General features: G+C 64.7%; 1 protein-coding gene across 1 annotated transcript; it reads left to right on the top strand.

Moving 5' to 3' along the window:
- Positions 1–267: 267 nt before the first annotated feature.
- IMPDH1 (inosine monophosphate dehydrogenase 1) lies at positions 268–20,575 on the top strand. Its single transcript, XM_082071870.1, has 16 exons — positions 268–339; positions 3,900–3,998; positions 4,243–4,291; positions 5,553–5,654; positions 7,390–7,464; positions 8,406–8,448; positions 8,492–8,652; positions 9,834–9,921; positions 11,612–11,811; positions 13,120–13,210; positions 14,537–14,620; positions 15,014–15,157; positions 16,419–16,575; positions 16,669–16,794; positions 16,884–16,967; positions 20,162–20,575. Exons 1-16 carry the CDS (start codon positions 320–322, stop codon positions 20,181–20,183), a joined length of 1,545 nt encoding a protein of 514 aa, XP_081927996.1. The 5' UTR covers positions 268–319; the 3' UTR covers positions 20,184–20,575.
- Positions 20,576–20,796: the final 221 nt, after the last annotated feature.

Genomic DNA, 20,796 nt, shown 5'->3' with positions numbered 1-20,796 from the left:
TCTATTTTGGGTGCACCCCTTGACTTAACTTTGGGCGCACCCCCATGGGGAGGGGACACCCCCCCCCCCCCCCGAATCCCAGGGGCGCCCCCAAAACCAACGGGTGACCGGATCGGGCCCGGCGAGGGGGGACTCTGGGACACGCTGGGGGGCGTGGCCTTTTTGGGTGGGCGTGGCCACGGAGCGGCGGGCGGGGCCAGCGCGGCGCTGAGCGCCGGAGCGGTGGGCGGGGCGATGGGCGGGGCCGTGGGCGGGGCGGAGTCCCGCCCCGCCCACGGCCCCGCCCATCGCCCCGCCCACCGCTCCGGCGCTCAGCGCCATGGGCGAGGGGGAGCCCAGGTAGCGGGGGGGGGTTACTGGGGAGGCACTGGGAGGTAACTGGGACACGTAGGGACAGCGCGGGGGGGTTACTGGGAGGCGGGGGGATGATACTGGGGGGTTAATGGGGGAGGATGAGGCAGCACTGGGGAGTTACTGGGAGGTCGGTGGGGCGGGGGGGGGGCTGATGGGGGGGGGTTAGTGGAAGTTATTGGGAGGGAGGGGGGAGTTAATGGGAACTTGGAGGTTGGGGGGGGGTTACTGGGAGGAGGGGGGGGGCACTGGGAGGGGTGGGGGGGGGCACTGGGGCAGGATGGGAGTGCGGGGGGGGGGGGCTGCGGCGGCCGGTCCCTGTCTTGGCTCCGCCCACCCCGGGGGCCACGCCCACGGCCACGCCCTGCGCCGGGGATGATGCGGGGACCGGCACCGCAACCCCCCCCTCCCAGGGACCCCCCCCCAGCACCGGGACCCCCGGGAACGGGCACCCCGGGCACCGGTCCCGCCAGGTGGGGATGTGGGTGGGGGTCCCGGTGCCCGGGGGGGGTCCCAAAGATAATGATGGGGTCCCAGTGGGGGTCCTGGTGCCAATGGGTGGGGGTCCTGGTGGGGGCCTCAGTGCTAATGATGGGGTCCCAGTGGGGGTTCTGGTGCTGGGGGGTCCCAAAGCTAATGATGGGGTCCTAGTGGGGGTTCTGGTGCTGGGGGGGGTCCCAGTGCTAATGATGGGGTCCAAGTGGGGGTTCTGGTGCTGGGGGGGTCCCAGTGCTAATGATGGGGTCCTAGTGGGGGTTCTGGTGCCAATGGGGGGGGTCCTGGTGGGGGTCCCAGTGCTAATGATGGGGTTCCAGTGGGGGTCCTGGTGCCAATGGGGGGTTCCTGGTGGGGGTCCCAGTGGGGGTTCTGGTGCTGGGGGGGTCCCAGTGCTAATGATGGGGTCCCAGTGGGGGTCCTGGTGCCAATGGGGGGTTCCTGGTGGGGGTCCCAGTGGGGGTTCTGGTGCCAATGGGGGGGTTCTGGTGGGGGTCCCAGTGCTAATGATGGAGTCCCAGTGGGGGTTCTGGTGCCAATGGGGGGGGGGGTCCTGGTGGGGGTCCCAGTGGGCGTTCTGGTGCTGGGGGGGTCCCAGTGCTAATGATGGGGTCCCAGTGGGGGTCCTGGTGCCAATGGGGGGGGTCCTGGTGGGGGTCCCAGTGCTAATGATGGGGTCCCAGTGGCGGTCCTGGTGCCAATGGGGGGTTCCTGGTGGGGGTCCCAGTGGGGGTTCTGGTGCTGGGGGGGGTCCCAGTGCTAATGATGTGGTCCCAGTGGGGTTCTGGTGCTGGGGGGGTCCCAGTGCTAATGATGGGGTCCCAGTGGGGGTCCTGGTGCCAATGGGGGGGGTCCTGGTGGGGGTCCCAGTGCTAATGATGGGGTCCCAGTGGGGGTCCTGGTGCCAATGGGGGGTTCCTGGTGGGGGTCCCAGTGGGGGTTCTGGTGCCAATGGGGGGGTTCTGGTGGGGGTCCCAGTGCTAATGATGGAGTCCAAGTGGGGGTTCTGGTGCCAATGGGGGGGGGGGGTCCTGGTAGGGGTCCCAGTGGGCGTTCTGGTGCTGGGGGGGTCCCAGTGCTAATGATGGGGTCCCAGTGGGGGTCCTGGTGCCAATGGGGGGGGTCCTGGTGGGGGTCCCAGTGCTAATGATGGCGTCCCGGTGGGGGTCCTGGTGCCAATGCGGGGGGGTCCTGGTGGGGGTCCCAGTGCTAATGATGGGGTCCCAGTGGGGGTTCCGGTGCCAATGGGGGGTTCCTGGTGGGGGTTCTGGTGCTGGGAGGGTCCCAGTGCTAATGATGGGGTCCCAGTGGGGGTTCCGGTGCCAATGGGGGGTTCCTGGTGGGGGTTCTGGTGCTGGGAGGGTCCCAGTGCTAATGATGGGGTCCCAGTGGGGGTCCTGGTGCTGGGGGTGTCTCAGTGCTAATGATTTGGTCCCAGTGGTTCTGGTGGGGGGGGATCCCAGTGAGAGTGCTGGTGCCAATTGGGGGAGTCTGGTGTGGGCCTCAGTGCTAATGTTGGGGTCCCAGTCGGGGTTCTGGTGCTGGGGGGGTCCCAGTGCTAATGTTGGGGTCCCAGTCAGGGTTCTGGTGCTGGGGGGGTCCCAGTGCTAATGTTGGGGTCCCAGTCGGGGTTCTGGTGCTGGGGGGGTCCCAGTGCTAATGTTGGGGTCCTAGTGGGCGTTCTGGTGCTGGGGGGGTCCCAGTGCTAATGTTGGGGTCCCAGTGGGGGTTCTGGTGCTGGGGGGGTCCCAGTGCTAATGATGGGGTCCCACTGGGGGACCCACTTTGGGTGGGGGGTCCCAGTGCCGGGGGGGGTTGAGGTCCCAGTGGGGGGTCCCAGTGTGCCTCCCATTGAGGATGGGGGGTCCTGGTGAGGATGGGGGGGTCTCATGGGTGGGGGTCCCAGAGGAAGGTTCCAGTCAGGATGGGGGTCCAGTGGGGGTCCCAGTGCAGCTGGGGGTTCTGGTGGGGGTCCCAATTTGAGTGGGGGTCCTGGTGAGGATGGGGGTCCCAGTGGGCATGGGGGTCCGGGTTTGGGTGGGGATCCTGATGGGGGTCCCCGTTTGGGTGGGGGTGTCCCAGTGAGGATGGGGGGTCCTGGTGGGGGTCCCAGTGCAGGTGGGGGACCTGGTGGGGCTCCCAGTTTGAGTGGGGGCCCTAGTGAGGATGGGGGTCCTGGTGGGGGTCCTGGTGGGGATGAGGGTCCTAGGGGGGGTTCCTGGTTTGGGTGGGGGTCCCAGTGGGATCCTGGTGAGGATGGGGCGTCCTGGTGGGGGTCCTGGTGGGGATGGGGGTCCCAGTTTGGGTGAGGATCCTGGCAGGGGTCCTGGTTTGGGTGGGGATGTCCCAGTGAGGATTGGGGGTCCTGGTGGGGGTCCCAGGGCAGGTGGGGGACCCAGTGGGGCTCCCAGTTTGAGTGGGGGCCCTGCTGAGGATGGGGGTCCTGGTGGGGGTCCCGGCGGGGATGAGGATCCCAGGGGGGTCCTGGTGAGGATGGGGGTCCTGGTGGGGGTCCCGGTAGGAGTGGGGGTCCCAATGGGGGTCCTGGTTTAGGTGGGGATCCTGGTAATGATGGGGGTCCTGGTGGGGGTTCCCGTGGGAGTGGGGGTCCCAATGGGGGTCCTGGTGACGATGGGGGTCCTGGTGGGGGTTCCAGTGGGAGTGGGGGTCCCAATGGGGGTCCTGGTGACGATGGGGGTCCTGGTGGGGGTTCCAGTGGGAGTGGGGGTCCCAATGGGGGTCCTGGTGATGATGGGGGTCCTGCTGGTGGTCCCAGTGGGGTTGGGGGTCCCAGTGGGGGTCCCACTGGGATCCTGGTGAGGATGGGGGTCCCGGTAGGGGTCCCAGTAGGAGTGGGGGTCCTGGTGAGGATGGGGGTCCTGCTGGGGGTCCCGGTGGGGATGGGGACCCCAGTGGGGGTCCTGGTGGGGATCCTGGTGAGGATGGGGATCCCAGTGGGGGTCCTGGTGAGGATGGGGGTCCCGGTGGGGGTCCGGGTATGGGGGTCCCGCTGGGGGTCCCGCTGGGTCCCAGTGCCCCGTCCCTGTCCCCAGCATGGCCGACTACCTGATCAGCGGGGACACCGGGTACGTCCCCGAGGACGGACTGACAGCCCAGCAGCTCTTCGCCTCCTCCGCCGGCCTCTCCTACAAGTACGGGTGACCCCCGCCCCCAAAACCCCCAGCACCCCAAAACCCCCCACCCCCCAAAACCCCCTAGCACCCCAAACCCCTCCCAGGCACCCCAAACCCCCCAGGCACCCCCAATCCTGGTGACCCCGATCTGTGGTCCCCTGCGTGGGGCTGTGTCCCTTTGGGGAGGTTCACATCTTTGGGGGTTCCCGGCCGCTGGGGGGTCCCAGCCGTGGTGACCCCCCGGTCCCCTTGTCCCCCTCAGTGATTTCCTCATCCTGCCCGGCTTCATCGACTTCACCGCGGACGAGGTGGTGAGTGCTGTGTCCCCTCGTGGTGACATCCCGGTGTCCCCCATGTGACATCCCAGTGTCCCCTGGTGTTGACATCCCTGTGTCCCCTCGTGGTGACACCGCTGTGCCCCCCATGTGACATCCTGGTGTCCCCCATGTGACATCCCGGTGTCCCCTCGTGGTGACACCGCTGTGCCCCCCATGTGACATCCTGGTGTCCCCTTGTGGTGACACCCCTGTGCCCCCATGTGAGATCCCTGTACGCCCCGGGTGACATCGCTGTGTCCCCTCATGGTGACATCCCGGTGTCCCCAATGTGACATCCCAGTGTCCCCTTGTGGTGACACCCCTGTACCCCCCGGGTGACATCCCGGTGTCCCCAGTGTGACATCCCCTTGTCCCCTCATGGTGACAACCCTGTGCCCCCCATGTGAGATCCCTGTACGCCCCAGATGACATCCCTGTGCCCCCCAGGTGACATCCCTGTGTCCCCTCGTGGTGACATCCCTGTATGGCCCCATGGGTGATGTCCCTGTGCCTCCCATGTGACATCCCTGTGCCCCCCATGAGGTGACATCCCTGTTTCCTCCCAGGATGACATCCCTGTGTCCCCTCGTGGTGACATCCCTGTGCCCCCTGGGTGACATCCCCGTGTCCTCTCGTGGTGACATCCTGGTGTCCCCCATGTGATATCCCGGTGTCCCCAATGTGACATCCCAGTGTCCCCTTGTGGTGACACCACTGTACCCCCCGGGTGACATCCCGGTGCCTCCCATGTGACATCCCTGTGCCCCCCGGGTGACATCCCTGTGTCCCCTCGTGGTGACATCTCTGTGCCCCCCATGTGACATCCCTGTGTCCCCTCATGGTGACATCCCTGTGCCCCCAGGGTGACATCCCTGTACCCCCCAGGATGCTATCCCTGTACCCCCCAGGGTGACATCCCTGTGTCTCCCATGTGACATCCCTGTGCCCCCTGGGTGACATCCCTGTGTCCCCTCGTGGTGACATCTCTGTGCCCTCCATGTGACATCCCTGTATCCCCCAGGGTGACATCCCTGTCCCCCCCAGGATGCCATCCCTGTACCCCCCAGGGTGACATCCCCATATCCCCCTACAGGGTGACATCCCTGTGCCCCCCATGGGGATAACAACCCTGTGTCCCCCCCAGCTGAGCACATGACATGGGGCCACCCCGACTTTTTGGGGGTGTCCCTGGGCCCCCCATGGCCGGGGGGTCCCGCTGGTGTTTCGGGGTCCCCCCAGCAGGCTGTGTCCCCAGGACCTGACGTCGGCGCTGACCCGAACCATCACCCTCAACACCCCCCTGGTCTCGGCGCCCCTGGACACGGTCACCGAGGCCGACATGGCCATCGCCATGGCTGTGAGCCGCACGGGGACACGGGGGGACAGGGACATGGGGGGACATGGGGGGCACGGGGGACATGAGGGGACACAGGGGACAGGGGGACGTGGGGGGCATGGGAGACATGGGGGGATAGGGAACATGGGGGGACACAGGGGACAGGGGGACACAGGGGACAGGGGGACATGGGGGACATGGAGGGACAGGGGGACGTGGGGGGCATGGGGGACATGGGGGACAGGGGGACATGGGGGAACACAGGGGACAGGGGGACATGGGGGGCATGGGGGGACACAGGGGACAGGGGGACGTGGGGGGCATGGGGGACATGGGGGACAGGGGGACATGGGGGACATGGGGGAACACAGGGGACAGGGGGACATGGGGGGCATGGGGGGACACAGGGGACAGGGAGACGTGGAGGGCACGGGGGACATGGGGGGACACAGGGGACAGGGGGACATGGGGGGCATGGGGGACACAGGGGACATGGGGGGACACGGGGGACAGGGGGACGTGGGGGGCACGGGGGTCACGGGACAGGGGGACACAGGGGACAGGGGGACATGGGGGACACAGGGGACAGAGGGACATGGGGGGCATGGGGGACACAGGGGACAGGGGGATGTGGGGGGCACGGGGGACATGGGGGGACACAGAGGACCGGGGGACATGCTGGGCATGGGGGACATGGGGGGACAGGGGACATGGAGACATGGAGGGCATGGGGGACATAAGGGGACGGGGACAGGGGGGCACAGGGGATATGGGGGGCATAGGGGGCACAGGGGACATGGCAGGCATGTGGGGGACACGGTGGACATGGGGACATGGGGGGACAGGGGACATGGAGGGCATGGGGGATATAGGAGGACATGGGGGATGAGGGGACGTGGGGGCACAGAGGGGGACAGGGAATATGGGGACATGGGGGACATGTGGGGGACGGGGGACACGGGGGGTACAGGACATGGGAGACACAGGGGACATGGGGGGACATGGGAGACGGAGACATGGGGAGGACAGGGGACATGGGAGACACGAGGGGACACGTGGGATGCGGGGACATGGGGGACACAGAGGGTACAGGACATGGGAGACACAGGGGGGACGTGGGGGGACACAGGGGGGTGCCCACCCCTGGTTGCTTTGGGGTGAAGAGTTGGGGTGTTCATCCCTGTCTGATTTTGGGGTACAGGGGGGTCCCCACCCCAATCGCCTTTAGGGGTGCAGGATGGGGGTTCAAAGTCATATTTGGGGGTGCATGGTGGGGGTCCCCAGTCAGCTTTGGGGGTGCATGGTGGGGGTCCCGAGTCATATTTGTGGGTGTGTGGCAGGGGTCCCCAGTCAGCTTTGGGGGTGCAGGATTGGGGTCCTGAGTCATATTTAGGGGTGCAGGATGGGGGTTTTAAGTCATATTTGGGGATGCATGGCGGGGTTCCCCAATCACCTTTGGGGGTGCAGGACAGGAGTCCCAAGTCATATTTTGGGGGGTGTATGGTGGGGGTCCCCACCCAAATCAGCTTTGGGGGTGCAGGATGGGGGTCCCAAGTTGTATTTGGGGGTGCATGGTGGGGGTCCCCAATCTGCTTTGGGGGTGCAGATGGGGGTCCCGAGTCATATTTGGGGGTGCAGGATGGGTGTCCCAAGTCATATTTAGGGGTGCAGGATGGGGGTCCCAACTCATATTTGGGTGTGCATGGTGGGGGTCCCCAATCCACTTCAGGGGTGCAGACACCCACTCCCCCCCCAGCTGATGGGCGGCATCGGCATCATCCACCACAACTGCACCCCCGAGTTCCAGGCCAACGAGGTGCGCAAGGTGAAGGTAGGTGGGGGGGACCCGGGGGGGGCTGTCCCGTACCCCCCAAGCCGCCCCACGGCCGCGCTTCTGCAGCGGTTCACAGAATCACAGAATCACAGAATCACAGAATCACAGAATCACAGAATCGACTGGGTTGGAAAAGCCCTCAGAGATCACCCAGTCCAACCCTTGGTCCAACTCCAGTCCGTTTACTAGATCATGGCACTAAGTGCCATGTCCAATCTCAGTTTAAAAACCTCCATGGCCGGTGAGTCCAGCACCTCCCTGGGCAGCCATTCCAATCCTGACCACTCTCTCTGCACAGAATTGCTTTCTCATCTCCAGCCTCAATTTCCCCTGGCAGAGTTGAAGCCCATGTCCCCTTGTCCTATTGCTGATGCCTGGGAGAAGAGCCCAATCCCCACCTGGCTAGAACTGCCCTTCAGGTAGTTCTAGAGAGTGCTGAGCTCAGCTCTGAGCCTCCTCTTCTCCAGACTAAACAAGCCCAGCTCCCTCAGCCTCTCCCCATAGGGCTTGTGTTCCAGTCCCTTCCCCAGCCTTGTTGCTCTTCTCTGGACCCGCTCCAGCACTTCAATCTCTTTCCTGACCTGAGGGGCCCAGAACTGAACACAATACTCCAGGTGTGGCCTCCCCAATGCAGAGCACAGGGGAAGGGTCACTGCCCTTGTCCTGCTGACCACGCTGGTTTGGATACAGGACAGGACACCATCGGCCTTCTTGGCCACCTGGGCACACTGTTGGCTCCTGTTGAGCTTCCTGTCCATTAGTCCCCCCAGGTCCCTTTCTGCCTGGCTGCTCTCCAGCCACTCTGTGCCAGCCTGGACGCTGCAGGGGGTTGTTGTGGCCAAAGGGCAGGACCCACCGCTTGGCCTTATTGAACTTCAATTGAACTTCGAGCAGGGCTCCATCACCGAGCCGCTGGTGATGGGCTGCATGTCCCACAGCGGTTCGAGCAGGGCTCCATCACCGAGCCGCTGGTGATGGGCTGCATGTCCCACAGCGGTTCGAGCAGGGCTTCATCACGGCCCCGCGCAGACCGTGGGCGACGTGCGCGACGCCAAGCGGCGCCTGGGCTTCTCGGGCATCCCGCTCACCCGCACCGGGCGCCTTGGCGGCAAGCTGGAGGGCATCGTCACCTCCCGCGACATCGACTTCCTGGGGCACGGCGACCACGGCACCGCCCTGGGGGAGGTGGGGACGCGTGGGGACGGGGGGGATGCTGGTGGGATGGGGGGTGTGGGGTAGGGGTGCGGTGTGGGGTAGAGGTGGGATATGGAGCAGATATGGGATATGGGGTGGGGATGGGATGTGGGGCGGGGATGGGATGTGGGGACGGGTGGGGAGGGGTGGGGGAGGTTGGAGGATGCTGATGGGATGTGGGGTGTGGGGTAGGGGTGGGATATGGGGCCGAGGTGGGATGTGGGGCAGAGGTGGGATGTGGGGCAGGGATGGGATGTGGATAGGATAGGGTGGGATGGATGGGGTGGGATGGGATGGGATGGGATGGGATGGGATGGGATGGGATGGGATGGGATGGGATGGGATGAGATGGGATGGATGGATGGGATGGGGTGGGGTGGGGTGGGGTGGGATGGATGGATGGAATGGCATGGATGGGATGGGGTGGGATGGGATGGGATGGATGGATGGGATGGGATGGGATGGATGGGATGGGATGGATGGGTGGGATGGGATGGGGTGGGATGGATGGATGGGATGGGGTGGGGTGGGGTGGGATGGATGGATGGGATGGGATGGGATTGGGTGGGGTGGGATGGATGGATGGGATGGGATGGGGTGGGGTGGGATGGGATGGATGGGGTGGGATGGGGTGGGATGGATGGGATGGGGTGGGGTGGGATGGGATGGATGGGATGGGATGGATGGATGGGATGGATGGGGTGGGATGGGATGAGATGGGATGGGATGGGATGGGATGGGATGGGATGGGATGGGATGGGATGGGATGAGATGGGATGGATGGATGGATGGGATGGGGTGGGGTGGGATGGATGGATGGAATGGGATGGATGGGATGGGGTGGGGTGGGGTGGGATGGGATGGATGGATGGGATGGATGGGTGGGATGGGATGGGATGGGATGGGATGGGATGGGATGGGATGGGATGGGATGGGATGGGGTGGAATGGATGGATGGGATGGGGTGGGATGGATGGATGGGATGGGGTGGATGGATGGGATGGGATGGATGGGGTGGGATGGGATAGGATGGGATGGGACACTGGGGTGGGATGGGACGCAGGGCCAAGGTGTGGTGGGGGGCTCGGGACCGGGTGGTCTCATCCAGGCCCCAGATGTCTGGGCTGTCCCCGGGGTGTGCCCTGTCCCCCCAGGTGACACTGTCCCCGCAGGTGATGACCAAACGCAACGAGCTGGTGGTGGCGCCAGCCGGTGTCACCCTCAAAGAGGCCAACGAGATCCTGCAGCGCAGCAAGAAGGGTACGGCCACCGCGGGACCGTCCCCAGCGCGGGGACACCCCGGGCCACCTGTCCCCTGCCCTGGGGACACAGAGGTGTCCCCCATCCTCATCACTGGGGTCACCTCCACATCACCGTGTCCCCGTCCATGGGGACACTTGCACATCACCCCATCCCTAAGGTCACCTCCAGGTCCCCCCATCCCTGGTGTCAGCTCCATGTCCCCCCATCCCTGGTGTCACCTCCGTGTCTCCCCATCCCTGGGGTCACCTCCACATCACTCTAGTTCTTGGGGTCACCTCTGTGTCCCCCCATCCCCATCCCTGGTGTCACCTCCATGTCCCCCATTCCCAGGGTCATCCTCACGTCCCCCCATCCCTATCCCTTGAGGCCACCTCTGTGTCCTCCCATCCCCATCCCTGGTGTCACCTCCACATCCATGTATCCCCATCACCAGTGTCACCACCATGTTCCCCCATCCCCATCCTTGGTGTCACCTCCATGTCTTCCTGTCCCTGTGGTCGCCTCCATGTCCCCCCTTCCCCATCCCTGGTGTCACCGCCATGTCCTCCCACTCCACGTCAACCCATCCCCATCCCTGGTGTCACCTCCATGTCCCGAGGGAAGCCACCCATTGTGAACCCACATGACGAGCTGGTGGCCATCATGGCGCATGTGAATGATGGGTCACCTCTGTGTCCTTGGAGTCACCTCCACATCACTCCATCCCCATCCTTGGTGTCACCTCCATGTCTTCCTGTCCCTGTGGTCACCTCCATGTCCCCCCTTCCCCATCCCTGGAGTCACCTCCACATCACTCCATCCCCATCCTTGGTGTCACCTCCATGTCTTCCTGTCCCTGTGGTCACCTCCATGTCCCCCTTTCCCCATCCCTGGTGTCACCACCATATCCCACTTCCCTGTTGTCACCTCTGTGTCCCCCCATCCCTGTTGTCACCTGTGTCGCAGGGAAGCTGCCGATCGTGAACGCGCGTGACGAGCTGGTGGCCATCATGGCGCATGTGAATGAGGGGTCACCTTGGGGTTCCCCCATCCCTGGAGTCACCTCAGTGTCCCTCCATCCCCATCCCTGGTGTCACCTCCATGTCCCCCCATCCCTTGTGTCACCACCATTTCTCTCCAGCCCTGGTGTCACCTCCATGCCCCCGTGTGTCCCCAGGGAAGCTGCCGATTGTGAACGCGTGTGACGAGCTGGTGGCCACCATGGTGCACATGAATGAGGGGTCACCTTGGGGTTCCCCCATCCCCATCCCTGGTGTCACCTCTGTGTTCCCATCCGTGTTGTCACCTCCATATGCCCCTTCCTTGTTGTCACCTGTGTCCCTGGGGAAGCTGCCGATCGTGAACGCGCGTGACGAGCTGGTGGCCATCATGGCGCACATGAATGAGGGGTCACCTTGGGGTTCCCCCATCCCTGGAGTCACCTCAGTGTCCCTCCATCCCCATCCCTGGTGCCACCTCCATGTCCCCATCCCTGGTATCACCACCATATCCCCCTTCCCTGTTGTCACCTCCGTGTCCCCAGGGAAGCCGCCCATTGTGAATGCACATGACGAGCCGCTGGCCATCATGGCGCACATGAATGAGGGGTCACCTCCATGTCCCCCCATCCCTTGTGTCACCACCATGTCTCTCCATCCCTGGAGTCACCTCCATGTCCCCATGCCTGTTGTCACCTCCATGTCCCCAGGGAAGCTGCCGATCGTGAACGCGCGTGACGAGCTGGTGGCCATCATGGCGCGCACGGACCTGCGCAAGAACCGGGAGCACCCGGGGGCGTCCAAGGACGCGCGGAAGCAGCTGCTGTGCGGGGCGGCGCTGGGCACGCGCCAGGACGACCGGTACCGGCTGGACCTGCTGGCGCAGGCGCGCGTCGACCTGGTGGTGCTGGTGGGTGGGCACCCCGGAACGGGGCAGCAGGGGGGCCCGGCCCCGCAGAGCAGGGCGCCCCAAATCCACACCCCTGTGGCACCTGTGCTGCACCCCAAAGCCTTGCCCTGGGGTACCCCGAATCCTGACCTCGTGGGACCTCCAAATCCTCACCCCACTGCACCCCAAATCTTTACCCCACTGCACCCCAAAGCCTTGCCCTGGGGCACCCCGAATCCTGACCCTGTGGGACCTCCAAATCCTCACCCCACTGCACCCCAACTCTTTACCCTATGGTACCCCAAATCTTCACCCCACTGCACCCCAAATCCTTACCCTGTGGGACCCCAAATCCTCACCCCACTGCACCCCAAAACTTTACCCTGCTGCACCCCAAATTCTTACCCCACTGCACCCCAAATCCTTGCCCTGTGGTACCCCAAATCCTTACCCGACTGCATCCCAAATCCTTACCCAGTGGTACCCCAAGTCCTGACCCCATTGGACCCCCAAATCCTAACCCCACTGCACCCCAAATCCTTACCCTGTGGTACCCCAAATCCACACCCCATGGCACCTCGGTGCTGCACCCCACTGCACCCCAAAGCCTTACCCTGGGGTACCCCAAATCCTGACACCATGGGACCTCCAAATCTTTACCCCACTGCACCCCAAAGCCTTACCCTGGGGCACCCCAAATCCTGACCCCATGAGACCCCAAATCCTCACCCCACTGCACCCCAAATCCTCACCCCATGGGACCCCCAAGTCCTTACCCTGTGGTACCCCAAATCCTTACCTGGGGGACCCCAAATCCTTACCCCACTGCACCCCAAATCTTTACCCAGTGGTACCCCAAATCCATCCCCTGTGGCACGTGTGCTGCACCCTGCTGCACCCCAAAGCCTTGCCCTGGGGTACCCCAAATCCTGACCCCGTGGGACCTCCAAATCCTCACCCCACTGCACCCCAAAACTTTACCCTGCTGCACCCCAAATCCTTACCCCACTGCACCCGAAATCCCTGCCCTGCTCCCCATGCTATGGCACCCCAAATCTTTACCCACAGCACCCCAAATCCCCACCCCATGGCACCCCAATCCTTCTCTGCACCCCAAATCCCTGCCCTGCTCCCCATCCCCCCCACTGTCCTGTGCCCCCCAAGACAGTGTCCCCACAGGACAGTGTCCCCCCCCATCCCGTGCCCCCCAAGACAGTGTCCCCACAGGACAGTGTCCCCCCCCATCCCGTGCCCCCCAGGACAGTGCCCCCCAGGACAGTGTCCCCCGGGACAGTGTCCCCCCCGGACAGTGTCCCCCGTGCCCCCCAGGACTGCTCGCAGGGGAACTCCACGTACCAGGTGTCCATGATCCACTACATCAAGCAGCGGTACCCGGCGCTGCAGGTCATCGGCGGCAGCGGTGAGGGACACTGGGGACACGGGGGGGACACAGGGGACACCAGGGACACGGGGGGGACATGGGGGACACGGGGGACACGGGGGGGACATGGGGGACACGGGGGGGACATGGGGGACATGGAGGACACGGGGGGGACATGGGGGACACCGGGGACATGGGGGGCATGGGGGACATGGGGGGGACATGGGGGACACGGGGGACATGGGGGGCATGGGGACACGGGGCGGGGACGGGGGGGACATGGGGGACACCGGGGACATGGGGGGCATGGGGGACACAGGGGGGACATGGGGGACACAGGGGGGACACGGGGGGGATATGGGGGACACCGGGGACATGGGGGGCATGAGGGACATGGCGGGGACACGGGGACACGGGGGGGACATGGGAGACGGGGGGAAACACGGGAGGGGACACTGGGGGGAACACGGGGTGCTATGGGGGGGGGAACAATGCGGGGGGGCACTGGGGGAGGCAACAGTGAGAGGGGGTGCAACGGAGTGGGGACCAGAGCAGAGATTTGGGGTGCGGAAGGGGGGGGTTTGCAGTGAGTTAAGGATTTGGGGTGCAGGGGGGTGAAGATTTGGGGGGCCATAGGATGGGGAGCAGGGCAGGGATTTGGGGTGCAGGGGAGGATTGGGGTGCAGTGAGTATAGGATTTGGGGTGCTGGGGAGGATTGGGGTGCAGTGGGGTGAAGATTTGGGGTCCCATGGGGTGGGGATTTGGGGTGCTGTGGGGTAAAGATTTGGGGGGCCATAGGATGGGGAGCAGGGCAGGGATTTGGGGTGCAGGGGAGGATTGGGGTGCAATGAGTTAAGGATTTGGGGTGCAGGGGGGTGAAGATTTGGGGTGCCATAGGATGGGGAGCAGGGCAGGGATCTGGGGTGCAGGGGAGGATTGGGGTGCAATGAGTTAAGGATTTGGGGTGCAGGGGGGTGAAGATTTGGGGTGCCATAGGATGGGGAGCAGGGCAGGGATCTGGGGTGCAGGGGAGGATTGGGGTGCAATGAGTTAAGGATTTGGGGTGCAGGGGGGGGATTGGGGTGCAATGAGTTCAGGATTTTGGGTGCCGTGAAGATTTGGGGTCCTATGGGGTGGGGATTTGGGGTGCTGTGGGGGTAAAGATTTGGGGGGCCATAGGATGGGGAGCAGGGCAGGGATTTGGGGTGCATGGCAGGAGGAGGATTGGGGTGCAGTGAGTTAAGGGTTTGGGGTGCCATAGGGACAGTGCAGTGGGGTGCCAGGGGGTGAGGGTTTGGGGTGCAGGAAGACGGGGTGCAGTCTGCAGGGGGCGTCCTGGGGTCACGCGTGTCCCCCCATCACAGTGGTGACGGCCGCCCAGGCCAAGAACCTGATCGACGCCGGAGCCGACGCCCTGCGGGTGGGCATGGGGGGGGGCGCGCACGAAGGTGGGTGCTGACCCCCCACGTGGGTGCTGAACCCCCATAATGGGTGCTGAACCCCCCAATGTGTGCTGACCCCCCCATGGGTGTTGAACCCCCCATGGGTGCTGCCCCCGCTATGTGTGCTGACCCCCCCATGGGTGTTCCCCCCCGTGTTTCTGACCCCCCGTGCTCCCCCCCGTGTTTTTGACCCCCCGTGTTCCTGCCCCCCGCGTTCCCCCCCGTGTTTCTGACCCCCCGTGTTCCCCCCCGTGTTCCTGCCCCCCGTGTTCCACCCCGTTTCTGACCCCCCGTGTTTCTGCCCCCGCGCTCCCCCCGTGTTCCTGACCCCGTGTCCCCCCCCGTGTTCCTGCCCCCGCGCTCCCCCGTGTTCCTGACCCCGTGCCCCCCCGTGCGCAGCGCTGTCCAGCGGGCGGCCGCAGGGCACGGCCGTGTACAAGGTGGCCGAGTACGCGCGGCGGTTCGGGGTCCCGGTGATCGCGGACGGCGGGATCCGCACCGTGGGACACGTGGTGAAGGCGCTGGCGCTGGGGGCGTCCACCGGTGAGGGGGGCACGGGGGACCCGGGTGGGGCGCACCCTGGGGGCTCGGGGTTGTCACCCCGCTGCAGATGTGGTGGTATCACCCTGGGGTCTCATGGCTGCTTCCCCCACATCCATAATGGTATCACCCTGGGGGTCCCATGGGCATGCCCCCCCCGCACCCATAATGGAATCACCCTGGGGGGTCCCATGGGCATGCCCCCCCCGCACCCATAATGGTATCACCCTGGGGGGTCCAATGGACATGCCCCCCACATCCATAATGGTATCACCCTGAGGGATCCCATGGACATGCCCCCCGCACCCATAATGGTATCACCCTGGGGGGTCCCATGGACATGCCCCCCACATCCATAATGGTGTCACCCTGGGGGGTCCCATGGGCATGCCCCCCCTGCACCCATAATGGAATCACCCTGGGGGGGTCCCATGGGCATGCCCCCCCGCACCCATAATGGTATCACCCTGAGGGGGTCCCATGGACATGCCCCCCACATCCATAATGGTATCACCCTGGGGGGGTCCCATGGGCATGCCCCCCCCCTCCCCCCCAATGGTGTCGCCCGGGGGAAGGGAGAGGGTCATGACCACAACCTCCCCTACAACTGTAATGGTATCACCCTGGGGGAGGAGCCTAATGACTGTCACCCCCCCACACCCACAATGTTATCACCCTGGCGGGGGTGGGGGGGTCTCATGGCTATTAACCCCCCCCATCCATAATGGTATCACCCTGGGGGTATCTCTTGGCTGTCACCTCCCTGCACTCATGATGGTTCTGCCCGGGGGGTTCCAAGTGGGGGATGCTCACGGGTGCCCCCCCGCAGTGATGCTGGGGTCCCTGGGGGGTGTTCTCACGGGTGCCCCCCCGCAGTGATGCTGGGGTCCCTGGGGGGTTGTTCACATGGGTGCCCCCCCACAATGATGCTGGGATCCCTGGGGGGGTGTTCTCACGGGTCCCCCCCCCCGCAGTGATGCTGGGGTCCCTTGGGGGTGTTCTCACGGGTGCCCCCCCCCAGTGATGCTGGGGTCCTTGGGGGGTGTTCTCACGGGTGCCCCCCCCAGTGATGCTGGGGTCCCTGGGGGGTATTCTCACAGGCGCCCCCCCGCAGTGATGCTGGGGTCCTTGGGGGGGGTGTTCTCACGGGGTGCCCCCCCCGCAGTGGTGCTGGGGTCCCTGGGGGGGTGTTCTCATGGGTTCCAACCCCCACAGTGATGCTGGGGTCCTTGGGGGGGTGTTCTCACGGGTGCCCCCCCCGCAGTGATGCTGGGGTCCCTGCTGGCCGCCACCTCAGAAGCACCGGGGGGGGGCCTCTTCTTCCCGGAGGGGGGGCGACTGTCCCAGCGCGGGGGGGTCCCAGCCCCCCTGGACCCCCCGGAGAGGAGCAGCAGCAGCACCCCCCAAAAACGCTACCTCAGGTACCGCACGGGGGGGGGGGGGGGGGGGCGGAGGGGTGTGACACCCCCCGCCTTGTGCCCCCTCCCACTCTGTGTGTGCGTCCCCCCCCGCAGTGAGGGTGACAAGGTGAAGGTGAGCGCGGGGGGGTCGGGCTCCGTGCACCAGTTTGTCCCGTACCTGCTGGCCGGGATCCAGCACGGCTGCCAGGACATGGGCGCCAGGAGCCTCTCGGTGCTGCGGTGAGCGGGGGGGGCACGGGGGGGTGGGACAGGGGACAATTTGGGGAGGGGGGGGGTCACCCTGCTGACACCCCTCCCGTGTCACCCAGGGCCATGATGTACTCGGGGGAGCTGAAGTTCGAGAGGAGGACGATGGCGGCGCAGATCGAGGGGGGGGTCCACGGGCTGCACTCGTGAGTTGGGGGGGTGACGGGGGGGGGGTATGGGGACCATGCGGTGGCACCACGTCAGATCTGGCTTGTGCTTGGGGGGGGGAATAAGAGGGGGGGCAGGCACACTGTGGGGGGGCACCCAGTTAGCCCAGTGCGGGGGGGAGAACACCCAGTTAGCCCTGTGCTGGATGTGGGGGCAGGGGGCACCCAGTTGCCCCAGTGCCAGGTTGGGGCACTCCTAGTTGTTCCAGTACTGGGCGGGGGGGGGCACCCAGTTGCCCCACTGCCAGGTGGGGGGGCATCCAGTGACTCAAATACTAGGGGGGGGAGCACCCAGTTACCCCAGTGCTGGATGCGGGGGGAGCACCCACTTACCCCAGTGCTGAATAGGGGGGGGGGGGGGGGGGGGGCACCCAGTTGCCCCAGTGCCAGGTGGGGGGCGCCCAGGTATCCCAGAGCACCCAGATACCCCAGTGCTGGATAGGGGGGGCACCCAGTTGCCCCAGTGCTGGATGGGGGACACCCAGTTATCCCAGTGGCGGGGGGGGGTATCACCCTGGGGGGTCCCTTTGGCATGCCCCCCGCACCCATAATGGTATCACCCTGGGGGGGTCCCATGGGCATGCCCCCCCCCCTACCCCTAATGGTGTCGACCAGGGGAAGGGTCATGACCACAACCTCCCCTACACCTGTAATGGTATCACCCTGGGGGAGGAGCCTAATGACTATCACCCCCCCACACCCACAATGTTATCACCCTGGCGGGGGTGGGGGGTCTCATGGCTATCAACCCCCCCCATCCATAATGGTATCACCCTGGGGAGATCTCTTGGCTGTCACCTCCCTGCATTCATAATGGTTCTGCCCAGTGCTGGATAGGGGGGGCACCCAGTTGCCCCAGTGCTGGATGGGGGACACCCAGTTATCCCAGTGGGGAGGGGGGCACCCAGTTTACCCCAGTGCCAGGTGGGGGGACACCCAATTGCCCCAGTGCTGGGTTTTGGGGGTCCCAACTGCCCCCCCAGCTCTGGGGCACCCTCCCCACCATGGAGACACCCCGAGACTGGGGGTGCTGGTCCACACTTGGGGAGCAACCTGGGGGGGTGGGTGGGACATGGGGGGGAACAGGCAGAGCCCCCAGTGGGGTCAGTGCCCCCCACCAGTGACAGTTGGGGTGCAGGTGGGTGCTGCGGTTGTTTAATTCACCCCATTGGGTGCCCCGACCCGGGGCGGGGCTTGTGCAAGGGGCGGGGCTTGTGCAAGGGGCGGGGCTTCTTGTGGTTGGCTGAGCTCGTTGGGTGGTGGGTTTATGACAAGTTGCCGGTTGGCTGTGGTTGGTCAACTGGTTCTGTTGCTGGTTGGCCAAGACACTGATTGGCTGGTTAAGGCTCTGGTTGGCTGTGGTTGGTCAACTGGCTGCATTGCTGGCTGGCCAAGACGCTGATTGGCTGGTTAAGGCTCTGGTTGGCTGTGGTTGGTCAACTGGTTGCATTGCTGGGTGGCCAAGATGCTGATTGGCTGGTTAAGGCTCTGGTTGGCTGTGGTTGGTCAACTGGTTCTGTTGCCGGTTGGCTGTTTGACCAAGATGCTGATTGGCTGATTAAGGCTCTGGTTGGCTGTGGTTGGTCAACTGGTTGTATTGCTGGTTGGCTGTGGTTGGTTGGTTGGTTGGTTGAGATGCTGGTTGGCTGTGGTTGGTTGCTTTGTTGACCAAGATGCTGATTGGCTTGTTGAGATGCTGGTTGGCTGGTTGAAGTACTGGTCAACTGGCTGGCTGAGGTTCTGATTGGCTGACCAAGTTGCTGGTTGGCTGTGGTTGGCTGGCTGGTTGAGGTGCTGGTTAGTTGGTTGACCAGGATGCTGGTTGGCTGTGGTTGGTTACCTTGCTGGCCAAGATGCTGATTGGCTGGTTGAGATGCTCGTTGGTTGGCCAGTATACTGGTTGGCTGTGCATGGTCAACTGGTTGGGTTGCTGGTTGGCTGTGGTTGGTTGGCTGCTTGAGGTGCTGGTTGGTTGGCCAAGTTGCTGGTTGGTTGTGATTGGTCAATCAGCTGAGTTGCTGGTTGGCTGTGGTCAGTTGGCTGGTTGAGGAGTTGGTTGGTTGGTTGGTTGGTTGGTTGGTTGACCAGGATGCTGGTTGGCTGTGGTTGGTTGCCCTAATGGCCAAGATGCTGGTTGGCTGTGACTGATCAACTGGTTGGGTTGCTGGTTGGCTGTGGCGACTCAACCAGTTTGGATGCTGATTGGTTGGTTGGTTGACCAAATTACTGGTTGGCTGTGGTTGGTTGGCTGCTTGAGGTGCTTGAGATGCTGGTTGGTTGGCCGGGTTGCTGGTTAGTTGTGACTGGTCAACTAGTTGAGTTGCTGGTTGGTTGTAGTCAGTTGGCTGGATGAGGTGCTGGTTGGCTGTGGTTGATTGCCTTGTTGGCCAAGATGTTGGTTGGCTGGTTGAGATGCTGGTCAACTGACGTTGGTCAGCTGCTTGGGTTGCTGGTTAGCTATGGTCGGTTGGCTGGTTGAGGTGCTGGTTGGCTGGTTGGTTGGCTGGTTGACCAAGATGCTGGTTGGCTGGTTGAGGTGCTGGTTGGTTGGTTGAGAAGCTGGTCAACCGTCTGGTTGAGCTCCTGGTTGGCTGAGGTTGCTCAACTGGTTGAGCTGCAGGTTGGCCAGCGGGTTGGCTAGCTGGTTGGCTGGTGGGTCAGCCAGTTTGCTGCTGGTTGGCTGGCTGGTTAGTTGTCTGGGATGCTAGTTAGTTGGCTGTTTAGTTGGCCAGGATACTGGTTAGTTGGCTGGTTAGTTGACCAGGATGCTTTAGTTGCCTGGTTGACTATCCAAGATGCTGGGTGGCCTGTTGGCCAGCTTGGCCGTGCTCTCCATGGCCAGACCAGACCCAGTGCCGGTCACCGGTGCCAGTGCCGGGGGGCGGGGGGGTCACCGCGCCGCGTGCCGGGGTGACCGCGTCACCTTCTCTCTCTTTCCATGCCGCCACCGTAGCGTTGCGGTTCTGCCACGTAAGTAACCGGCTTGTCCCCCCCCACCATGGGGTGATGGGGGGGACCCACCACCCCGCACCCCCCAGATAGAAACAGGGGGGTGCTCAGGGGGCTGTGGGGGGGGCACCCCAAATTTCCCCGCCAGGATCTGACGTGGTGCCAGCGGCGAGGGGGGGGCATGGGGGGTGGGACCCCCTGCTGACCCCCCCTCTGCCCCACAGGTACGAGAAGCAGCTGTACTGAGGAGGGCGCCCCCCCGGCCGCCCCCCCCGCTGCTAGTGCCGCCCCGGGGCTGGCTTTGCACTACGGGCTGGACCCCCCCGGCCAGCCCCCCCCGGCACCCCGCGGCCATGGGGACCCCCCACCCGCCCCCCTCGGCACCCAGGGGCTTTTGGGGGGGCCCCAGGGTGCTGCACCCTGTAGGATGTAACACCTGCTGCTTGCAACCCCCGAACCCCACTTTGCCCCAGCTGGGGGGGGTGGGGGGACCCCCTGTTGAGGGGGGGCTGCTGCTGCCCCCCAGCCCCCCCTGCACACAGGCGACCCCCCATCCCCGTGACCCCCCCGTGTGGGGGGCACCGCGCTGTATCCAGGTGTTAATAAAGAGTTGGAGCATCCAGCACCAGCCCCTGGGTGTGACTTTGCACATCATGGCACAGGTTTGCACACCACGGCACGGGTTTGCACACCACGGCACGGGTTTGCACACCGTGGCACGGGTTTGCACACCATGGCACGGGTTTGCACACCACAGCATGGGTTTGCACACCATGGCACGGGTTTGCACACCGTGGCACGGGTTTGCACACCATGGCACGGGTTTGCACACCACGGGTATGACTTTGCACACCATGGC

The sequence above is a fragment of the Streptopelia decaocto genome (genome assembly GCF_964273445.1).
Source record: "Streptopelia decaocto genome assembly, chromosome: 1".
In the NCBI taxonomy this organism is placed as follows: domain Eukaryota; kingdom Metazoa; phylum Chordata; class Aves; order Columbiformes; family Columbidae; genus Streptopelia; species Streptopelia decaocto.
The sequence above is the reverse complement of the archived record's forward strand: the minus strand, read 5'-3'. Positions and strand labels throughout refer to the sequence as shown.

Coding starts and splice junctions, on each gene's coding strand:
- IMPDH1 (XM_082071870.1), top strand. CDS start 320: ATGGGCGAGGGGGAGCCCAG. Junction 340..3,899: donor ATGGGCGAGGGGGAGCCCAG/GTAGCGGGGGGG, acceptor CCCTGTCCCCAG/CATGGCCGACTACCTGATCA. Junction 14,621..15,013: donor GGGGGGGGGCGCGCACGAAG/GTGGGTGCTGAC, acceptor CCCCGTGCGCAG/CGCTGTCCAGCGGGCGGCCG.